This window comes from Lonchura striata, chromosome 2 (assembly GCF_046129695.1).
Source record: "Lonchura striata isolate bLonStr1 chromosome 2, bLonStr1.mat, whole genome shotgun sequence".
NCBI classification, from domain to species: domain Eukaryota; kingdom Metazoa; phylum Chordata; class Aves; order Passeriformes; family Estrildidae; genus Lonchura; species Lonchura striata.
In genome coordinates, this window is record NC_134604.1 from 767,145 (window position 1) to 789,553 (window position 22,409).

Here is a 22,409-nt window from a genome sequence, read left to right on the forward strand (position 1 = left end):
CCGTGGCTGGGAGATGGTTGGTGTCAGGGCTTCTCCCGCGGCTGGGGACCCATGCCAGGCCATAGCGCCTGGCTCCTCCCCGCAGCCTGCTTTCTTGGGCTTCATTCCCTGCGGTGGCTCAAAAATTCGGGCCGGTGGTGCCGTTTCTGTTGTGTTTTGCGTGTTTCCCTTTTCCCCCGGGCTGGAGGCTGCGGCAGTCGCGGCGGGGCGGGGCGGGAGGAGGCGCGGGGCGGGCGGGGGGCGGGAGCCGGGAGCCGGGCTCCACAGCCGGGATTTTACAGCCGAGCCGCTCCAGCCGAGCTCTCACCGCCGCGGGCCGGGGCCGAGGCCGCGCCGGGGCCGCGGTGAGGGGGCGCGGGCGGCGCGGCTCTCCGGGCGGGGGCGCGGGCGGCCGGGGCCCGGGCGGGAGGCGGCCGCGGGCTCCCGGGGCCGGCCGTGCCCTGCTGCGATCCCCCATCCCCGCGCCGGGTCCGCCCGCCCGCAGGGCCGCGCTGCCCGCGCCGCTCGGGCTTCAGGGAGGCGGCGGCTGGAGGTGCTTCCTGCCGGTCCGGGGATGCCGGGGCTGCCCTGTGCCTCATCCCGGGGATGCTGGGGCTGCCCTGTGCCGCTCCCCGGGGATGCCGGGGCTGCCCTGTGCCGCTCCCCGGGGATGCTGGAGCTGCCCTGTGCCTCCTCCCGGGGATGCTGGGGCTGCCCTGTGCCTCCTCCCGGGGATGCTGGGGCTGCCCTGTGCTTCCTCCCGGGGATGCTGGGGCTGCCCTGTGCCTCCTCCCGGGGATGCTGGGGCTGCCTTGTGCCTCCTCCCGGGGATGCTGGGGCTGCCCTGTGCCGCTCCCCGGGGATGCCGGGGCTGCCCTGTGCCGCTCCCCGGGGATGCCGGGGCTGCCCTGTGCCGCTCCCCGGGGATGCTGGGGCTGCCCTGTGCCTCATCCCGGGGATGCTGGGGCTGCCCTGTGCTTCATCCCGGGGATGCTGGGGCTGCCCTGTGCCTCATCCCGGGGATACTGGAGCTGCCCTGTGCCGCTCCCCGGGGATGCTGGGGCTGCCCTGTGCCGCTCCCCGGGGATGCTGGGGCTGCCCTGTGCCGCTCCCCGGGGATGCTGGGGCTGCCCTGTGCTTCATCCCGGGGATGCTGGGGCTGCCCTGTGCCGCTCCCCGGGGATGCTGGGGCTGCCCTGTGCCGCTCCCCGGGGATGCTGGGGCTGCCCTGTGCTTCCTCCCGGGGATGCTGGGGCTGCCCTGTGCCTCATCCCGGGGATGCTGGGGCTGCCCTGTGCTTCCTCCCGGGGATGCTGGGGCTGCCCTGTGCCTCCTCCCGGGGATGCTGGGGCTGCCCTGTGCCTCATCCCGGGGATGCTGGGGCTGCCCTGTGCCTCCTCCCGGGGATGCTGGGGCTGCCCTGTGCCTCATCCCGGGGATGCTGGGGCTGCCCTGTGCCTCATCCCGGGGATGCTGGGGCTGCCCTGTGCCTCATCCCGGGGATGCTGGGGCTGCCCTGTGCCTCATCCCGGGGATGCTGGGGCTGCCCTGTGCCTCCTCCCGGGGATGCCCGTCCCTCGGCAGCCTAAAAAGTGCCTTTGGAGCGATAAACCAGAGCTGCGCGGCTCGCACTGCCGGCAGCGGCGCTTCCTGCTCGCTGACCGTCCGTGGCTCGTGGTGCGGCTCCGCTCCCGTGTTCGCGGCCCCGGGAATGTCACCGGGCTGCGGGCTGCCAGCTCCCAGAGGAGCAGGGCGGAATCTGCGAAAAACAGCCAGAAATCGGGTTTTCCGTGCTGGCAGCCACGCGAGCATCGAGCCCCTGTGCCACAGTGACACGGGTTGGGCATCGCCGGTGGTAGCGACTCCTCTGTGCCCTACATGACAATTTGGAGAGGTTGCACTCGTATCTGCCTTTGCAAGGTTGTTGGCTTAGAGAGATGCAGGGATAGAGAGCTGACAGGAATTGGCAACTCGTAAAAAAAACCCAAAGCAACAATCCTGTAATGGAGCATGCGGCATAATTTAATGATGTATTCATAAAAATGTCATTAAATCGGTTTTTATTTTCAACATTGGGTAAAATGGGGCTTGTGGCAACATGGAACAAAGCTGAGAGAAGCGATACTTAGCAATAAATAGCAGAAAATTCAAGGGCACAGCATTGAAGTTTAAAAGAATAAAATACTTCAACAAAATCCTTGGGTCATTGTAGAAACTAAAGTGATTTTACAGGTAAAAAGTCATAACTGCCATTTTATTTTGTGCCACTGTAAGCAAACCGCCAATGTATAAATTTTATTAAGAAATATTTGTGTGTTTTTCTATACATGTATTTATTTTTTAATGTATTGTTTCCAAGGTTATCTGGCCTTTTGTGTGGATGGCTTCAGAGAACACTTCCGGAGTAGGGTAAGTCCTAAGGCTTTTTAGTGTACTTGTGGGCTTCCCTTATACAAAAAATGAATGGGATCAATTGTTTACCAATTGTGATGAAACTGGCAGTATATTCACCCTTTATCATAAAGAAAGCTCTAAACCTGTACATTTAAATATTTTGGGGCATGTGACATCTACAGAATACAGAAAATTTTGAATAAAAATATATGGAACAGTGTTTGTGGTATTTTTAGGCATCTGAAATGACATGAAATTACATCTGAAATTTTAGGCATATGAAATTATGTTACATTTTCAATGTCTTGTGCTTTTCAGTGATGTGGAAAGAATTCTCAGCAACAGAACTGAAAGTTCTGGTTTTGTCTAATGTGTTTGTTTTTCTTCCTCAAAAGGACATATATGTCCTTAAATTAGCATTTTCATGTACTCTAGGTATATTTAATATCAATTTACGACCCAAGCTGCTGTTTTATGCAAATTTCATATTAGTGCAGAACCGTTCCAACAAAGCTGCATTTTTTGTGGCATTTTGATACTTTCACTTTAATGGATGTCTTGCTCTTTCAGTGCTAGTACACTGGTCAGAAATACAATCTCTCTAATTCTCAGCAAAGCATTTGAAGTTATAATCCCTATAATCCTTGTAAAGCAATTTGATGTGTGGTCTATTTTGAGGCTGTCCTGGTTATACCAGTAATGTATTTCAGTTTTCTAGCCTGTGTTGATTTGATAAATAATTTTTCAATCTTGATATTTAATGTATCATTATGCTTCATTTAAATTTACACAGCATTTTTCAAATCGTCTTAAAACTATAGGTACAATATATTATATTAATTGTATAAATTCTCAGTTATACAATTTATAGAAAGTTTTACAAAGTTTATATAATCATTTGATTGTGTTGTTGCACTTGGTGCATGGTTGTATGACTAATCCTGCTTTGAGGATATTGGGTTTGGAGAGATTGGTGTCTTTTGAGTGTTTCTCCTTGCCATCTGTTTTCTGTTTCCAAGTTTAGAGCTTCTGCAAGAACAGTACCCTTCTTGCTTGCAAAAAGACTGCATCAAAATTGTCCTTCTCAGAAGAAAAGGAAGGTTTGAGAGTCATTCTCAAGCATTGAGAACTTTATCAGTGGCTGTTAATTCTGTGATTTTATAGCAGATCAGTCAGCAAGCAACCTTAAAGGAACAATATTGTATGGAAGTTAAAGCTTATGAAAGACAGTACTATTATTAGATTTAAAGAACCAGAAACACTGAATCCCAACAGATTGTATTCTTTCCAGAAGTTTTTTTTTTTATTATTTTTAGAGCTGCATATCAGTACCTGAGATAAAAGGAATGATAAAAAGCAAAACAGGGAAGATGTAATTTTACAGATGTTGCATGAAGCTAAATTTTAGTGCTTTTGACTCTCTTAGGTATCTCCTCTTTAATGCTACAGTTGATTTATTTTCCCCTCTTCCCAAACAGAAAACTGGAGGAAGTTTTGTCTTGCTTATCTAAATTTGTTTCAGACACCAGTGTTTAACAACTTATTGGAATGTGTAAGCAGGTAAATGGGAGATGTCCAAATCCACAAGTTTCTGCTATAAAAGCTAATGGGAGATGTCTCAACCCATAAATTTCTGTTTCAGTCTGGTAATGTCTGGATGGTGGTGGTGTGGCCTAACAGATAAATAGGGTGGTGGTTATTTGTTTTTATGATAAGAGTTTGCTTTGGCAGATCCAAGAGATTTATGTAACATGATAGATAGTGCTGTTCAGATTAGTTCCACAAAAACAATCTGTGTTGACTGCTCTATTGTGCTCGTTATTGACCCACCATTTGTCAGCTTTCGGTGCAAAACTTGACTTTAGTTCTGGTAACATTTTGGGACTTAATTCAGTTTTGCAAATGCACTTGCAGGAATGAAGTGGAAGTCAAGTGAATTCTCTGGTGCCCTGCTGGGACGAAATGCCATTCCTGTTTGCAGTGAATGGAAGCCATGGCAGTGTGTAACATGGGAGGGAAAGGCACGGATGGACCATGTGGCGTGACTCGTTCAGGCTGCAGCTCTTCTGCCTGCTCATGGCAGTGCTGGCTCTTGTGGTGCTGGTCCATAACTTCTTTCAGTTAGAGGTAAGTGGAGCCTGTTTCTTCTCCAAGCTGGCTTGAGCAACATTATTGGCTTTTGAGTGTAAGGCTAGTATTATCTGACTGACAGCATTTAGCTATAAATTGGAATCAAGAAAATTCATAGTTTGGGGAACAATAGGTGTAGAAGGTGTATTGTCTGACAATAGTTGAAGGCATGTCTGGATGTATATATTCCAACATCCTCCTCAAAAGGCTGGCATCAGAGTTAGCTTGGACTGCAACGGGATATTTTGACTTTTGACCATATTCAAGGGCACTCATATTTCGCAACCTACCTAGGCAGCCTGTTGCAATGCTGCCTCCCTCTTAGAGGAAAGAATGTTTGCCTTATGTGCAACAGGAAGTTGCCTTTTATCTTGTTAGAGTGTACTTTAACTCCAGTTCCTCTGTGACTCCCCTGTGGGTAGTGAAGGACTGCAGTTAGACTCCCTTTTAGTCTTCTCCAGAATTAAAAAAGATGCTTTGGTTCCCTTAGTGTCATTCCAGTTCCCTAATCATCTCAAGGGTTCTTAGCTGGGCTTGCCAGCTTTAGTCTGGCATAGGTTGTCCAAAAATCAGACACAGTGTTCTAGGTATGACTTCACCATGGTCAAGTTGAGGAGAACTCTAACTTTGCTCAATCAGCTGGTTAGGATCTTGTTAATTCCTTGCCACTGTGCTGTTCTGCTGACACATGGTAAGTTTGCTGTCTCCTGGAATCCCTAGGTCTTTTTCTGCAGAGCTGTTACTAGCTTGTTCATCTTCGCCCTGTACTGATGCATTTTTTATTTACCTTTCCCTCTTTCCCCTTTTCCCTCTGCTGTGTAAATCTTTACACTATAACATGCAACTCTGACCCCTTCTCTTGACGTGACTTTTCTGCATGGACATGCTCCTGTATTTACCTTGGCTCAGTTTTCCAGGCAGTCTAATACAGCCATTTATGCTGATTCTTTTCAGTCAGAGATCAAAGCCAGAAAAAATATTATAAAGCTTTCACAGAATATCTGTAACCAAATCTGTTCAGGCTCTGGAAAGAGAGTTTATTGTTGGTTACTGTTGAGAATGTGTTTGTAAATGCATCAGACATACTTTTCATCCCCAAGTCATCCAGCCTAGCTGGCTACAGCTCAAGATTTAAGGCAATTGTCACCTAGTGTCCTTTCTTTTTTTACTTTTCATGTTAGAATGTTTCCTCTTAATTTCTTAAGCTACTAATGACATCCTCACAGTAGCCATGTGCATGTCAGAATTTTACTTTCCTTATCTTGTGTTTAAACCCCTCCCCCCCCCAAAAAAAACCCAAGCTGTCCACAAAAAGTTTGGTAGCCACCTTATTATTTGCTTTGCTTTTTATTATGGAATAACTATTCCCTTGAGGTCACATAGTTGATCATATAGTACCAGAAGAAATGTGGTTTTATTTTATTATAATCCTTTTCTGTGAGTATAGCCAGACAGATAAATTGTACAGTGATTTTTTTTGTGAAGTATCAGGATGTTGCTCAACATCATGTTTTCAGGATGCATGAGGGTTTGGTTATTTGTACCAGTGGCTTTAGAGTGACAGAACAACTTTGGGATAGGTTGTTTTATTTAAAAGCACCTAGAAGAGAGAGTGTATGGGGAGAAGCTTCTTGCCAGGACAGTGTATGAAATCAGATAGCTGAAATTGAACAAAAGAACTGTGTAACAAAGCTTTAAATTCTTACTGCTAAGCTGCAGGTGCCTACAAAAGATAACTTTATCTTATTCCAATTATTTCTGGAACATTTGACTGCCAGGTGATGGCTTTTGAGGACTGGCTTTGACACTTAGAGTACTTTAGCAGCTACTTAGTGCTGTGAGATGGTAATGATAGAGAACTGATTTCATGTCTGTCACAGACAACAAATAAAGTACCTGGAGTGTAAAATTACTGAATATAAGATGACTTACCTTTCAGGAATTGGTATTTGTTCAGATTCAGATGCTGATCCCTGGAACTTTTATTTCCCCACTGTGCCTGTTGCCTGGGAATCTCCTGTGCTGTTTCCTGCTCTAGTGACAGTGACTTCTGCATGTCTGCAGCAGCTGCTCAGGATGTACCTGGCCAAGGCAGGAGGTAACAGCTGCTGGAAGATACTGGGCTTTGAGGTGGAGTTCCCCTTTTCCAGCAGCAATGGAAATGCTCAATGATTTCATCAGGCACCTCCATTGTGGTGTTTAACTGAGGACAGGTGTTCACTGCAGATCTTCCCAAGTACTCTGTGACCCATCTAGCATATTTTTGAGAGCATTATTGCCTGGATTAATCTATATGTTGTATCTAATTTTTGCTTAGATGGCAGTGAGAATGCCAAAAGCTGAGGAGATGAGCTGAAACTTCCATTAGTTCTCATAAAAATACAGCTTCCTTTTTTCCTTTTTATGACATCTCTAGTGCAGGAACTGCTAGTGGATTTATTTGTGCTTAACTGACATGTAATCTCTTCTGTCCTGCCTGTGTTACTTGGCAGATAGCCATTAAATTACTTTGTGGTCACAATTGGGTTTTGGTTAGCTTCAAAATGCAGTAAATTAAAAAAAAAAAAAGATAGAAAAAGCCCCAACAAAACAAAACAAAAAAAACCCTAAACAAACTCCTCCCACACAAACAAAAAACTCTCAAACCCAACAAACAAACAAACAACACCCTTTGGGAATTGCACTTAAAAATACACGATACCTTGAATGGAGTATACATGGAAATAAGCAAAGCAGGTGTTATCCAGCATGGAGCCTGTAATGAACACTAAAAGAATGTGTGTCATAAAGGAAGTGCACTCTTGAGAAATGCTCATTATCTCTTTTTCATAAAGGAATTTTGTTTAGTTGAGCTACTGACTACAGTAGAAAGGCCTCTATTGTGCACAGTCTCAGGATGACAACACAGGGAGCGAGAGAGGGAAATGCCAGGAGGGAGCAGGAAATGGAGTGGGCACAAACTGAGCTAATTATTTACCTCAGAGCAGGCCTTGTGTATCCAGAGGGGCAGGAGGACTGAAGTGCTTCTTTGGAGCTGAGCCTGGGAAACACTTAAGAAAGGAAGATGGTTTGGAAAGCTTTTATATTCCAGTCTGGGATCATTGTATTAATTGACTGAAGCTGTATTAATTGACTGAAGCTTTTTCTGCCTTTACTGGCCAAGAGAATCTCTGCAATATTTTCTCCTGTGAATAGCATACATGGTCTAGCTTATTTTCACACATAAGCTTATAATTCTGCAGCAATACAGGGTCCTGGTTGGGCTTGAGAGAGGGCTGTAAAGATGAGCAAGGATGCTGGAGAAAGAATGCTCCTTCAGGATGTTGAAGAAGCTCTGCTTTTACCTTCAGGGAGCTTCCCTCACAGGCCCCTTGAAGATAGAATGAGGAAATGTTTGTTGTATGATCTCTTCTGCTTAGTGGGACATAACCTGGAGATGTTGAAGTGGCAGTGCTTGTGCTTGTTCTCAGCTGCATACAAGTGAAGAGCTTTGGCCTTATGCTCTGCTGCAAATCTGTGTAGGTGGACTGATTTGGAGACATCAAACCATATTCTGTTTTCTGATTGAGTTTGTTGGCTTGTTGTTCCCTGCACCCTTTCCCACTGAAAGATACAGGTATGCCCCTGGAAAAACTTCAGAAAGCCTAGCTAGGCCAGAAATGGCATCTCTACATCTCTGACAGAAATACTGGGTTAAAAACCCCGAGGCAATTTATAGAAGATTAATAATAGGGATGCATAAAATTTTAAGCTCTCTTACATAACCATCTCTTCTTAATTTGAAAGGATTTGTTTTTCCCATGTCCACCAACCCAAAGTACCAGCCACTGAAGAACCAACTGAAAACCAGAAACTTTCTCTTGGGACTTTACACTGAAAACAGCAATTAATTGTAACACATATTCTCTCTTTCCACTTATCTTTAATAAAATGCATAAATATTTTTGCTGAGACATTGTTTGTGGCTTATTGGTTGCATCAAAATATACAGCTAACTTTTAAAAATATTTCATGCAGCATTTTCTGTTATATATATATATATATATATATTTATGCATGAGCAAGTGAAGGGAAGAAGTTGTGAAGTATCCAAAAATAGAAAGTTGGATTAATTCAAGAATTCGTTAAAGTAGAACTGTGCCTGAGATTCACTGTCAATTTTGGCTGAAGTTTACTGGACTAATAAAAGTAATGTGCAGCATACATCTGCAGCTTGGCTTGCTGCAATGGAAAACAAAAATGATTATGAATTATGGCCTTCAGGGAAAATTTATTAAATCCTGGGTGGGAATATAAAACAGAAGCTAAAGCTTATTTTATGATGTTAACATCTGGTGCATAGATGGGTATATGTCAATTTATGTTTTAGAGCTACAGTGTAGCAATTTAAAGTTTCAGGTTTTATAGTTAACTTGGATATCAAGCAAACAAGATTTTGCATGTCATCCTACATCCTCATGCGCTCATCCTCTTACTCTAAAGCTGATCAAGACCAATTTATGCCACTGACTTCAAAAGTCTATATGTTTCTATTGCTTGTTAGGTTTACCTATCTTCTAAATAAGTATGTTGAATCTCAGTGTGGTTCAAATTATTTTAAGACACTGCTGTTATTTCCATGGCTTAAGAATGGTTTATAACAATGAATAAGGCTTTAATATGAGTGTTGTGACTTTTAGTACATTACTGAGCAGTTAGTTAAGGAGGAAGTAAATGGCAAACACTGGGGTATTGGTAAGTACAATGGTATTTTTAAAGATTTCAAATAATTTAGTTTGAATTTTTTTAGCAATCTTTCAAATCTAAATGAGCATATCATCTGATGCTATGTGAATGATACACTGTATAATTTTAATATTTGCTTGAAAAACTATTCTTCTTTATGAAATAGAACTATTGAGAAAGTATACTATATATACCTGGTAATTAATTAACTGCTGATTCTGTGTGTGTTTGAAGGGGTTTTTCTTAATTTGCTGATTAGAAGTCTCATGGGTACCCCTGGAGTCTTAGACTGTGCTATTTTAAAAATATTCCTAATGCAAACCTGCAAAATTATGTGATATCATAAAGAAGATGGTATCTGCAGTCATTTGCATGTAAATACAGTTTTGGACACTGATATTTTTGCACAAAATGCAGCTTTTTCAAGTTGCAGCAGAAGTCTCCTCTCTTAGTCTAGTTTTGAATTTAAGTATTTTAATTTTTAAACTCTTGTGTGATTAGGGGATGCTTTGCTTGCTGTTTCATCTGGTGCTAGAAGCAGACGTGTATAGATTTTTAAATCTTATAAATAAACAAGCAGGTTTTTTGCCTGTTTAATCCTAGCTTGTGCTGCACTATTCTACTTGCCAACTGGCTCATGAATTCATTGTCCCAGGAGGATCTGGGCTTTTGTTCTTTTATTTCTTTTCATGTGTACTTTACAAGGAAGCATGCATTTCAGATAATAAGCCAAGAAGCGATGCGAGTGTGACCAGATAAATGACTGCAGCTGCTACATGCAGCAAACCTCTCTGGAAGGCATGTGCAGGGGGTGCATCAGCTTAGCCTGCAGTGTAACATCCCAAAGAAACCCTATTTCCTTGCATTATATGAGACAGCTATTAGAACACATGGGGCAGCTATTAGAACTCATGGTGCTCCAAGACTAAAATGTTCCTGCAGAAGAAAATGTGAGTTAGAACTTAACCATCCAACCTTTTGTCATTTTTTTCCCACATTGCTGATATTTAGAGGGTGTACTGGTAGCTGAAATGCTGCCATACACCGGATGTGATCTGTTTAAATGCTTATTTGCCAAAGCAAGAGAACTACAGGTTGTCCACCTGCTTCCTTAGAAATCCCATGCTCGAAGTAATAGATTTGGGTCTTCTAGAGAAGTTGCTTCAAAGCTCTGCAAAGGAAAGCCCAGTTCTTGGGATCATTTCCCAACAAAGCATCCATTATTCCCAGTGTTTCATTTCACAGCGCAGCTTCAGGTCATCTTTTTCTCCCCAGCACCTGGATGATGACACAGTTTCCGGATCGAATTGGATTACAGAAAACAATGTGCAGCATTCCCTGTCGCAGACAACCAAAAGCACCAGGAAGCCTTACTGTGGGGACACGCAGCAGCCCTTGTCCAGAAGGGAGCAAGCGGAGCAGGAGTCGCTGCTGGCTGCCATACAGTGGCCGCAGCCCCCCGAGGGCAGAGTCGCCTTTGCACAGAGCACTGACCCTGCACACAGTGACTTCGTGATTGTGAACCCCAGCAGGTTCCTCAGGGTGGGGGATCAGCTGGAGGTACTCGTTCGCATGAAGGATTTCCAAGGAAAAGCCAAGCAGTATGGCGGAGACTATTTACAGGCGCGAATTCACTCTCCCGGGCTGAAAGCTGGAGCGGCGGGAAGGATTGTAGATTGCCATAATGGCCTTTACAAAATCTTCTTTACCTTGCTTTGGCCGGGAGAGGTCAAAGTTTCTGTGTCACTCGTCCATCCGAGTGAAGCAATCCAAGTCCTCCTGCGGCTGCGAGAGGAAAGGCCGGACAGAGTCTATTTCAAAAGCTCTTTCAAGTCCGGCAGGTATTCAGAGACCACAGAGTGCAACGTTTGCTTGCCTGCAGGCCTCCCAGTCTGCAACTTCACAGATCTCTACACGGGTGAGCCCTGGTTCTGTTACAAGCCTCGAAAACTGTCCTGTGCCAGCCGAATCAGCCATGCCAAAGGTGGATATCTGAAAGGTCTTCTGACACAAGAAGAAAGCCTCTTTTTCCAAAGGTTTGTATGTTGTTGAATTTATATATATTCAGTCAAGTTGTTTTGTTTGTTTATTTTAATACAAACATTAGCCTGTTGCTTAAATATGCCACATTGCCTTAGAGGAGGAGTGGCTCTGCAGGACCAGGTGTTTGGTGTGAGTTGTTGAATGGTCTGTTCCCCTCCATTCACATGTGCAAGAATCTTACACAGCAATCTTAAAGGAACTTGACATGTAGTTCTCTTTCTGTGCTTGGAATTCAACCCTACTGAATTGCACAAGAGCATCTGGTGGTGGTTTGTGGGGGTTGCTGTTTCCTTATTTTCTGTTTCCATACCTACACTTGCAATATTAGTAACAATGCTTCGAGAAGTATTTCTGTCCAAATATAAACTACCCAAAAAGGGTCCAGGTTTTAGACTCATTTTTACAGAAATTACCAATTGTTTTTGTCCACATCAAAAATTATCTCAAATGTGTCCCTTGTTACTCAGTATGACTTTCAAATCTTAGAAACAGTTTTCATAAAGAAAACACCTGGTGGAACAAATTGCTGAGCAATACCCATGCAAATGGAAATGATCTGTGTATGTAATTTCAAGTGTCAAACTAAATTAGTTTCACAGTCATGTTTTATTTCTGCATTCAACATTAAAAGAAACCACCCAAATAATCTCTTAGTGCCTGGGTATGTGTGACAGAACTGCTTCTTTATGAAATTACACAGCTGAATTTAGATAAAGTTAGTTACTGTGTAGTGTCAGATTTGTAGTTATAGGCTAATGCCTCGCTCTACAACAAAATGTAGGAAAGTCTTTTGGCATAATGTTCACTTGAGGCCTAAATTGGGAAAGATTTTAGAGCAGCAGCTCCAAATAGTTTAATTTAGGAAAGCGTGTGTGCATGTTCATAACCAAAACCAGAAATAAAAAGTAAGTATCAGTAGAATTTTTTTTTGGCTGTTCTGTATCAAGTTTGTAAATGGGTCTTTTGACTTTCTTTGTCTCTGCCAGTCCACCAGTAAAATATAGCTTATATTTATTGGTGATGTTTCCATTTGGGAATGGGAAAGATGTTTTTCTTGGTTTAGTTTTGATTGTTCAGCTCTGAGATCCTTGACCAAAGTGGCTTAAAGAAATCCCACATAATTCTGAAATGGAGAAAAAAAAATAGATAAGGATTCTCTTCAAAACAGTAGAAAAAGACAGAACAAGATCTTATTGTCAGTCAGCTGGGGCTGCTGCTGTGGCCCTGTAGCCTTGCAGGAGCTTGTCCCCACAAGTTCTGCAAGCTGGAGCATCTTTGGGGCAATTCCCCAAAAGCTTCTTGCAGACCTCTGACAGCTGGGTTGCTTTGCTGAGAGTTGTGTCAGTACAGCGTGTACAAGATTTGTGTCAGTGCCATGAAATGTTGAATTTGGATCGAGAATAGTGATGGTGGTCTCAAAGTAAATGTGGAATGAATTCAGCTATAGGAAGTAGAGTAAACTTGGAGTAAAAATTCATACTGTGTGCTTATTTGAAGTGGAGTAAGAAAACAATGAGATTTATATTACCTTCAAGTTTCACGGTAACTCTTACAAATACTGCTGTGTTCATTTTTTGTTCAAGTGATGTGAATATCAAAAGGCCAATACTCTCCAGTGGACCTGATTCAGTCATTGTAAAGCCCAAGGCATTTACAGGTAAGGTGAACTGCATGAGATCTTGTTTGTAATTCATAATTAAATTTATAAAAAGAACAACAGGCGTCAAATAATTTGGGTTTTTTTTAGCATGGAAAAAAAAAAAATCAGTATTAGATTTCTATGGAGATGATGAAGGTTTTTGAGTGTTAACAGTAATACAAGTTCAGAATTTTTTTTCCCTAAAATTACATACATAAATGGGATTTTTAGCAAAATAAGAAATCAAAATAAGAGAGAAGTTTGTTCTCTTGGCCAAAAATGTATTTTATTTCCCCTAGCATTTACTCACAGTGTAAAATGTCTTAGAGTAACTGCTTACCAAACTCTCAATCTAATGAAAACAGCTGTGTTCTGTTTCTTAATTTCTTTCTTTATTAAGGATATTGTCTAACAGATTTTGATAACTTGCATTTAAGTATTACTATAGTTTGTGTTACCACAGGATGTCAGAATCTTCAGTTCTGGGCTAGAACCTAATTGTTCTGTGCCCTTTCTAAGAATAAAACAAAGTCTGTACTAAAATAAATTCAGAGGTTTTGTCTCATTCTTATCCAAAAGCAAGCTTTTTATGCTTCTAAAAAGTCTGCATATAATGTGATACACAAGAATTATTTATTAAATAAAAACTTTTCATATTTTTTCCCACAAGGTTATAAGACACTTTTAACTTAGAGTTAGTGACCTGAGTAATAAAATCTGAACAGAAGGCAATTTAGAGAATTTCTTGCTTTTAGTTTTACTGTTCACTGAAAAAATGCAGTTCTGCTAGTAGGCTTGCAGCATTTTACCCTCCACCTCGTTTCTTTGTCCAGATCCTTTAGCTGATGTGTTTTTGTTGCTTTTTTAATCCTGTATGTTTCCTGACAGAAACTGCTGCAAATTCAAAATTTGATTGTCACCCTTCTTCCAGGAGCTAAGAATGATCAAAGCCTGCCAACAATGTGGTGACAATTAATGCTAGGTTAAAAAGGGTTGGTAGGAGTAGCACATTTCCTCAGGGAAATTCCTTCCAAGTAAAGCAGTCTCTGAATAAACTGAACTCATTGGTGTACCACTCGTGAGTGTGTGCATTTGTTAGGACTGATGCCACACACAAAGTCATTGTTCTGCTGTTGTTCTTTTTGTTCTGGTTTTTCTGTGTGGTGGTAAATGTAGATCAAGTTTTTTAAAACCTTTCTTTTTGTGACATACAAGATGGTTTTTTTCTATCCTTGGTTTTTAACTTCAGATTGGAGATTTTATTCTCTTTTATAAAATCTCAAAGTAAAGGCCCGTTCTGAATTCTGGGCCAAAACTGGTATGATACTATACAGAGTTGAAATGTTGATTTACTGTGGGACACCAAAAAGTTGTTCTAGTTTTATATATATAAGAATCCATCTAAAAGGTAAAAAATTGAATTTCTTTTGCATCAAAACTTAGAGTCAAACTCAAGTTGTGAATTCGCATTATGAATTAATCTTTAACTGCATGACCATGTGAAGGCTTTTTTTTTTTTCCTTTCTCCTGTTAATAAATATTGGTTGAGTCCACATTATTAGCTGAGTTTTTTTTTTTTTACTTCTGTGTTCCTGCTGTCAGATTTAAAGAATCATCCAGAGATAGAATTTACTGATGGTAATTGTAATTATATTATTTCTGTTACACAAACATAATAGTAATTTGCTTTTTAGTTTCCCTGTGCAGTCTAAGGAGGTTAACATCCTCTAACCTCTAAGGTTAACATCTACTAATACAACATGCAGAGGATATTGAATAGAAAAAGAGCTGTTAGAAATGCTTATTAGGAAAGATGGTTATTGGCTGTGTGTGCTATAATGAAATATCTATCAGAGGATGCTTTTGGGCCCTGGCATTCCAGTGCTTGTGCTTTTACATAATTTGAACAGTCCCAGGCATGATTTTGGCCATGGCAAGGTGTGCTTTATCAAACAGCTGAAAGTTAGGACAGGGCATGGCCAGGGAAGATCTCCATGCTTGTCCAGCTGAGGTATTTGAATACACAAAAATGGGAAAGGAAGAACCTGAAACAACCTTATGGAACTTTGATGTATCAATATCACCCTGGTTACTACAAGAAATGTGGCAATATTTGGCTAATATAACCATGAGATTGCAGCTTCTCTTCCTGTAATCTCCTGTAATCCAGATTTTCTTGCGAGGTATTGCTCATTTTATGCAAGTTAAAAAGGCATCCTATGGAACAGAGCTTCCCTAATGTGTAGCTGCTCCTCAGGGGGCTGCCTGTCCCAGGAAATAAATGGGGAAGGAGGCTATATAGCAGAGAGAAATTACAAAATCCATGGAATCAGAGACTCTTACAATGATCATATTCATATAACATTTTTGGTCATAGCTTCAATTCTGGCATTTTCTAGGTTTGGATTACTTATGGTTCAGACTTAACTCTTGTAGAGTGCCAGGATATGTGTTACTCTGTAGGAGCAGCTTTTTGGGTTTTGATTTGGTCTGTTTGGGGGGTTTGTTTTGAGGTTTTTTGGGTGTTTCTGTGAGTGTTGCCGGGCTGTCCCCGCCGAGCAGCGCTGCCGGGCGCTGGAGGGCAGCAGCGCCCCGCGGGAGATGCTCCTCTGCGGAAGATGCTCGGCCGCGGGAGATGATGCTCGGCCGCGGATGATGCTCGGCCGCGGGAGATGCTCCGCTGCGGATGATGCTCGGCCGCGGGAGATGCTCGGCCGCGGGAGATGCTCGGCCGCGGGAGATGCTCCGCTGCGGATGATGCTCGGCCGCGGGTGATGCTCGGCCGCGGGAGATGCTCGGCCGCGGGAGATGATGCTCGGCCGCGGGAGATGATGCTCGGCCGCGGGAGATGATGCTCGGCCGCGGGAGATGCTCGGCCGCGGGTGATGCTCCGCTGCGGGAGATGCTCCGCTGCGGAAGATGCTCGGCCGCGGGAGATGCTCCGCTGCGGGAGATACTCCGCTGCGGGAGATGCTCCGCCCCGCGGGCCGCGGAAGATGCTCCGCTGCTCTCCCTGCCTCCGCTGCTGGTGCCGGGCGAACACCCGCCACCGAGCACTTCTAGCGCGGGGAGAAAGGTGGCAGATGCGTTTGTACATCAGCGGCAGAGATACCGCTTAATTTCAACCGAACTATAATCGGCCACTCGGCTCGCGTCGGCAGTTGCTAATTAGGTGTGAAGATTATGGAGGCTGCTTTAATTGCATGTTAATTTCAAAGGATTTTTCTCTTCCAGATTCAAGCAGTATGGGCAGAGCTGAAGATCCCACAGCTTCCCCTTCTGGTTATTATTATGAAGACCAGTGGAGGTCCAGAACACATTGGATCCATAATTTTAACAAATCAGATGATATAATTGAGTGCTTACAAGGAAAAGTAATCCATTTGTTTGGAGACTCCACAATAAGGCAGTGGTTTGAATATTTGACAGCATTTGTTCCAGGTAATTTTTTGTTATTTAGCTTTGTCCTTAAGGTCCCTTGCGAAGCCTTATCTCTCACATCTCAGACACAGAGCTGGTTTTGACAGTGACAAAACAAAGGAAGAGGAAAGAAAAAACCTCATCAGAAGCCCTGGCAGAGAGTCAAATGTTTGAGCAGACACTGAAAACGTGTAAACCTTGTAAATGGGGCCACCAGGTATCTGTAAAGTTGTCCCTGTAACAGGACTGCTGCTGTAATTGTGAGTTAAGGTCCCACCCAGGGAGGCATGGCAGGAAGTCACTTGAGTTGCCTCTGTAAGGCCTTGCAGCATCCCAGCCACAGGAGAGATTTTGGAATGAAGTAGCAAATTACCTCCATTGCTGTTTATAGGTTTGGGGCCTTATTCAAGTTTCTTAAGTAGAAGAATTTCAGTAGACAACTAAATATTCCCCTCTCCCTCATCCCTTTTCCCTGAACCGCTTCAATTGTGTTGGATTATAGTTTTTGAGCTGCCTAAATTCCTGCAACTTGAGGTAATCTTTAAATGTAATGGAGTCCTAAAATTGCTAGAAGGGTTCTTGGGAACCCTGGATTCGGAGAGTAACAATGACTATTTGGAAAATTTATTTTTCACAAGAGAGAAAGAAATAGTTTGGGAAGCTTGGAAAAGACATTGACAGCCTTATGAAGTCCAAATGTGCTGTCCTGCAGGTTTCAACACCCACATACTCCACTCTGAAAAATGATGCCCGCCTTCTGTTTAATTTCAGAGATATGTTCAGATTTCCTTACCTACTCCTGCTTTGCCCCCGTGGCGCGAGCATCTTGTTGTCAGTTTGAAGTTCTTGTGCCACCTCTCGCTAACGCTTGCTCCCGGGCTTTCAGATCTGGTGGAGTTTAACCTGGGCAGCCCCAAGAATGTGGGCCCCTTCATGTCGGTGGACCTGAAGCACAACATCCTGCTGAAGTTCCGCTGCCACGGGCCGCCCATCCGCTTCTCCACCGTGTTCAGCAGCGAGCTGCGCTACATCGCCAACGAGCTCAACAGCATCGTGGGCGGCAGGAACACCGTGGTGGCCATCACCATCTGGTCCCACTTCAGCACCTTCCCCGTGGAGCTCTACATCCGGCGCCTCAGGAACATCCGCAGGGCCGTCCTCCAGCTGCTGGACCGCAGCCCCAAGACTGCAATCGTCATCAGAACCGCCAACGTTCAGGAGCTGGGGCCAGAAGTGAGCCTCTTCAACAGTGACTGGTACTCCTTGCAGCTTGATTCTGTCATGAGGAAAATGTTCTCAGGAATTGCTGTGCACTTTGTGGACGCTTGGGAGATGTCTGTGGCTCATTACTTGCCACATAACCTGCACCCTAGTGAAATAATAGTTAAGAATCAAATAGATGCATTTTTATCTTATGTGTGCCCTCTGCAAACTTAGCACAAATGGGTATCCCTATGTCATCTTTTGCTATAGCCTGAGAACAGTTGCTCTTTCGAGCTGTGGAATGAGGCTGGATGATGTGGAGGAGCTCTGGGTACTGTACTCACACGCAGGATAAGTAGGGTGGCCTTAAAGTCTGGGTAGCTGTGAAGGGTGGTAAAGAGGAGTTGACTCTTCAGGCTGTATCTTCCTGCAAGGTTGATTCCTTCAAGCTTATCATTCATACCTGAGATTATTAGAGAGCACCTTAAATTAAATTGGCAGGATTCAATAAGAGACTATTTGGGTTATTAGCTTTACTAGTTTTCTGCACTGTACACTTAATCTAATCCCTGTGACACTGATTCTGTTGCCAGGGTCTTGTTGCTCAGAACAGTGTGTGAAACCTGGGAAGGATTTTGGGAATGGTCTTTCTCTCAGCATTCCAGAGCTTAAGGGATGTCTCCTCCAGCTGTGTTTCAGAGAAGTACAGTGTCTATTCTTGTTTCAAAGTCCTAATTAGAAATGTGAAGGCAATGTACCAAAGTCACCAATAAGGAAGCACAGTCACAGAATCTGTAGTGTTAAGGCATGAGGAATTTGCTGAAGTTTGATTGAGCACCCTAGTTAGGTACCTTTGTTCTTTACAGATGGCTGCTAATAGAGCTAATAGCCATTATTTTAGTTTGGTTTCTTGTACTACTGAATATCTTTTGAGCTTTGATACACTGTCTAGTTCTTGATTTATCATTAGCAAGGATATGTGTGTTTTACGACCTCAGTGAAAACACTGTCTCAGGCAGTTTTTTACAAGTTCAAGTTGCAGGCTGTCCTACTTGAAGCTTAAAGTATTTTCCAGTGAAAGTGTTTCATTTGCCAATGGAAGTGCTTCATTTGCCATGGAAGTGTTTCATTTGCCATGGAAGTGTTTCCTTTGCCATGAAAGTTTCATTTGCCACGGAAGTGTTTCCATCCCTGCGCGCTGCTGACACTCCTGCCAGGCCAGGCTGGCTCTGCACACGCGCTGGGGACGGGAGGCAGAGTGCCCCAGGGTCCCTGTGTGCTGTGGCAGTGGTGGATGAGGCCGTGCAGGGACTCCTCTTTGGGGTCTGGCAGCTCTGTCATTCTTCATGAACTTCCCTGCTGCCAGTAGAAGAGGTGGAACACCCTGCACCCAAAGTCCAGCGTGCCAGGCTTGCCTTCATCTATCTGCTTGGCACTGACCCAGGCTTGCTGTGCCTCTGCAGCCTCCTGGCCTGGCATTTCCTGCTGCTTGTTTGATTGAGCCTGTCTACAGTTTTAACTAGAAGCACTTTGAAAACAGCTTTTATTAAAGTCAACTCCCAAATGAAACAGCTGGGAAGTGTTCCATGCTGTCTTATCTCTGGTCCCACTCAGGCCAAAGCCAGTCTTCACTGGTTTGTGTCAAAACCAAGTCATGTCTTCGTGAGCAAACTGAGAGGATTAATAAGGCAAATTGGCAGGTTGCACAGAGTAAAATGATCAAAATATCTTTATGCTAGAAAAGTTTCACCCCTTGTTAGGTTTGCTGCTCTCCTAAGGAAGTTTGTGCCCTTACTGCCAGAGCCTTAAGAGAGCCAATGCTGCCAGCTACAGCAACAGTGTTTCTTACAGTGTTCATTTTACAGGGCAACTGAGAAGTAATTGAAAAACAAATATAAATTATTTCAGCATGTAAAAGGCATCAGTACTATCCATCTCTAAACTTAACAATTTAAAAATGTTTAAACATGTCTGGAGGAATTGTGTACACTGAAATAGCACCTATTCTTAGCTTTTCAAATATGCAGTTCAGAGGTCAGATTTGCTGGTTCCTACTGACAGCTAACTCACACAGCACCTGCCCATACATTAGCATTAGGTAACTGTTTCTTACATTAATATGGTAATGGCAATTTATCCTCTGCTAGAAAGAGGCCACACCAATTCAGGTCTGGGAAAGTAAACTGCTACAATGAAACATGAACTTTCATCTTTTCCAGTTGTGATTTTTATAATAGGTAAAGGCTTTCATCCTGAATAACACCTCTATCCTAATAATGCTCATGGAAATAGGACTTCAGACTTCTTTGAAGGAAACGACTTAATTTGTGGACTGACCATTAGATTGAACTCCTAAAGCCACATTGTGTGTGAAAATGTTGTGGCTGCATGTTTCTTCTCTGGGTGTTGTAGTGCTTGCTACTGCTCCTCAACAGCAGCTTTAGATCACTGCTAGCTACCGAGCACCGAGAGAGAAAAATATTCTTTTGAATGCTTTGACAGTTGAGGGAAAGAGGACAGAACTGCTATTAGAAAAGGTGTCTAATTGCCTTCTGGTAGAACCTAATCCTTTAGATTAATTAGATTAATTTTTAATAACAGATGAACTAACTTATCGGTAATGAACTTCAGGGAAATTGCCAGTTGATTTAGAATGAGGCTCAAGATTTTATTTTTTAGGCTCTGAAATAGACAGGGAAGAGCAAAGAAGAATCTGAGGGTCAGGTGATCTATGAATGATTTTTCATTTCTCATCTTGTTACCATCTATCTCATTATATTACCAGTTATATATGTATGGGATATGCAAACACAGAAGCAATAAAATATTTTAAAATCAGTTTCTTTAAACTTCTAAATGGATTCTACTAGGGACTTAGGTTAAGGTGTTGGTTATTTTTGAAGTTACTTAATGTGAAACAAGACTGGAAAGGAATTTCTCAGCATCTGTTAAGGATCTTCCTCAACACGTAAAAAATTAATTCACAAGGTTTTCAAAGTCCTGTCTTCCCTTTCCTTGTATTTTCTTCCTTTGAAAGGAAGAAATTGTATTATTTTGTATACTTTCATTCTTGTACTGATAATTTTGATTATTAATCTTTAATTAGATATTTTTTATTTTTTAATTTCTTAATTCAAAATCCAGCTTTCTCAAATTCCAGTGAAAGAAGATAATTTTATTGTTTTTATTAGAAGATATCAGAGTAATTTATTTGTAAAATAAGTAAACTCCATTTTATATATATTAGTGTTGCGCTGTAATATTTTGAGTCTTGTTTCTCATGTGCATCTTAGGCTGATTTCTTCCTTCTAGAAATTTAGTAAAAATGTCAGTTGAATTGTTGATGAGAAAGGAGGATAAAAAGCAAAAGCTTCCCTTTATTCAAGTTTTCAGTTGCTTCTAATTTCATCTGCAAATGTAGCACTGCTTAATGAGATTTAAATTACCATTTTTCATTGCTTTGCTTGTTATAGGTAAGCAATGAAAAATGGAAACTTTGCTTACCACAAGTGTCTGTACAGTTTTTTATGTACTGCAGGTGACAATTTCATGGATACATGACAAACACGAAGGTTTGAAGTTGCCTTCTAGAGGGGTGGAGGATACTGGGTTTTGTTTTGGTTTTGTTGCAGAATTGTGGGTTAGAATATTCTTCCATTCATGACAGTTTAATAAACAGCAAAAAAACTTCAGTCACAAATGTGTTTTGCATTTGTAAAGCACTTACTCCTTATGTCCAGATAATTTCATATATATTTAGATTGTTTGGAAAGCTCTCACTCTTGGGAGAAGTGAAGAACTCTGTATATTAGAGAAAGAACTTGTTTTCAAAGAACTTGTTTTTTTCTAATATATGTATGTTGTTGTAATGCTTACAATATACAGAAGGCTCTACTGTCTTGTTTCCTGATGTGATCAGAAAAACAATTTAAATAGCCAAAAAGCTTAGAGAATGAAAAGTTCCTAATAAAGAGGGCAACTTTACTTCAACCGTTTAATCTGATTTAGTCTCAGTTTATCTTGTTTGCTGTAACCACACGTCCTTTATATTTTTATAGCTGCATAGTAATTCCCTTAGCTTACCTATTATACTTTGTGCTGTGTGTTGGGTAGGAGTTTCACGCTATCGTTTACAGATTAAATTCACTCCAAGTAATTTTTTATATGTGATTTGTATTTGGAGAGGGGTGATTTGTACTGGCATGAGACCTGCCACTGAGCACCCTGATGTTTCCCTCTGTTGGTGTGTCAGACCCGACACATAATAAAAGCTTGTACCTAATCTAGGCTTCCTTCTCCGAGGGCTTTGCAGCCTGACTGACCCACAGGACATCCTTAAACCACTTCATTTAGAAAAAGGGTGAAGAGCAGGTGCAGCGTGGTCATTGCTTCTCTATCTTGTGAGCAGTTTTTATTTAAATCGTGGGAGAAAAATCGAGCTGTGTCCTGTGAGTCAGAGTGTTCAAGGGCAGTGGGGCTGTGTGGAGCCCAAGGATGTGGGGATTTTTAGAATGGGTTTCAAGGGGGTACAAGATGGAGGGATTTGGGCTTGTCCTGGCCTTCTCCTTTGTCTTGTCCTCCATGTCTTGGTGTGATGGTGACACTTTTCTATTGGTTTAAGGTAGGGATTCAAGTCTGACATAGGTGATGGGAAATGGTGAACAAATTGTAAACATATACATGTAGTTTTGAGTATATAAGGTGGGAACCGCCCAGGGCTCGAAGGCAGATGGCCATGGCCTCCTTGCTAGCCAGAGCTCAGCAGGTCAGAGAAAGGATGTTATAGATAAGATAAAATAAACAACCTTGGAAGCGCAATCAGAGCCATCCCAGGCTCCTTCTTTGGCTGCTCAGGCTAAGGGAATAAGGACTTTCA

The 22,409-nt window shown here is 42.8% G+C and overlaps 1 protein-coding gene across 2 annotated transcripts; it reads left to right on the forward strand.

Annotated features, from left to right (window-relative positions):
- Positions 1 to 230: 230 nt before the first annotated feature.
- On the forward strand, positions 231 to 21,536 carry NXPE3 (neurexophilin and PC-esterase domain family member 3). Of its 2 annotated transcripts, XM_021541425.2 has the most exons (8): positions 231 to 344; positions 2,339 to 2,388; positions 3,852 to 3,933; positions 4,288 to 4,500; positions 10,504 to 11,264; positions 12,855 to 12,928; positions 16,145 to 16,351; positions 17,217 to 21,536. In XM_021541425.2, the coding sequence occupies exons 4-8, from the start codon at positions 4,408 to 4,410 to the stop codon at positions 17,765 to 17,767; spliced, it is 1,686 nt and encodes a 561-aa protein (XP_021397100.1). In that variant the 5' UTR covers positions 231 to 344; positions 2,339 to 2,388; positions 3,852 to 3,933; positions 4,288 to 4,407; the 3' UTR covers positions 17,768 to 21,536. The 2 variants fall into 2 exon arrangements, with proteins under 2 accessions (XP_021397100.1, XP_021397099.1); XM_021541424.2 differs by lacking the exon at positions 3,852 to 3,933.
- The last annotated feature ends 873 nt before the right edge of the window (positions 21,537 to 22,409 follow it).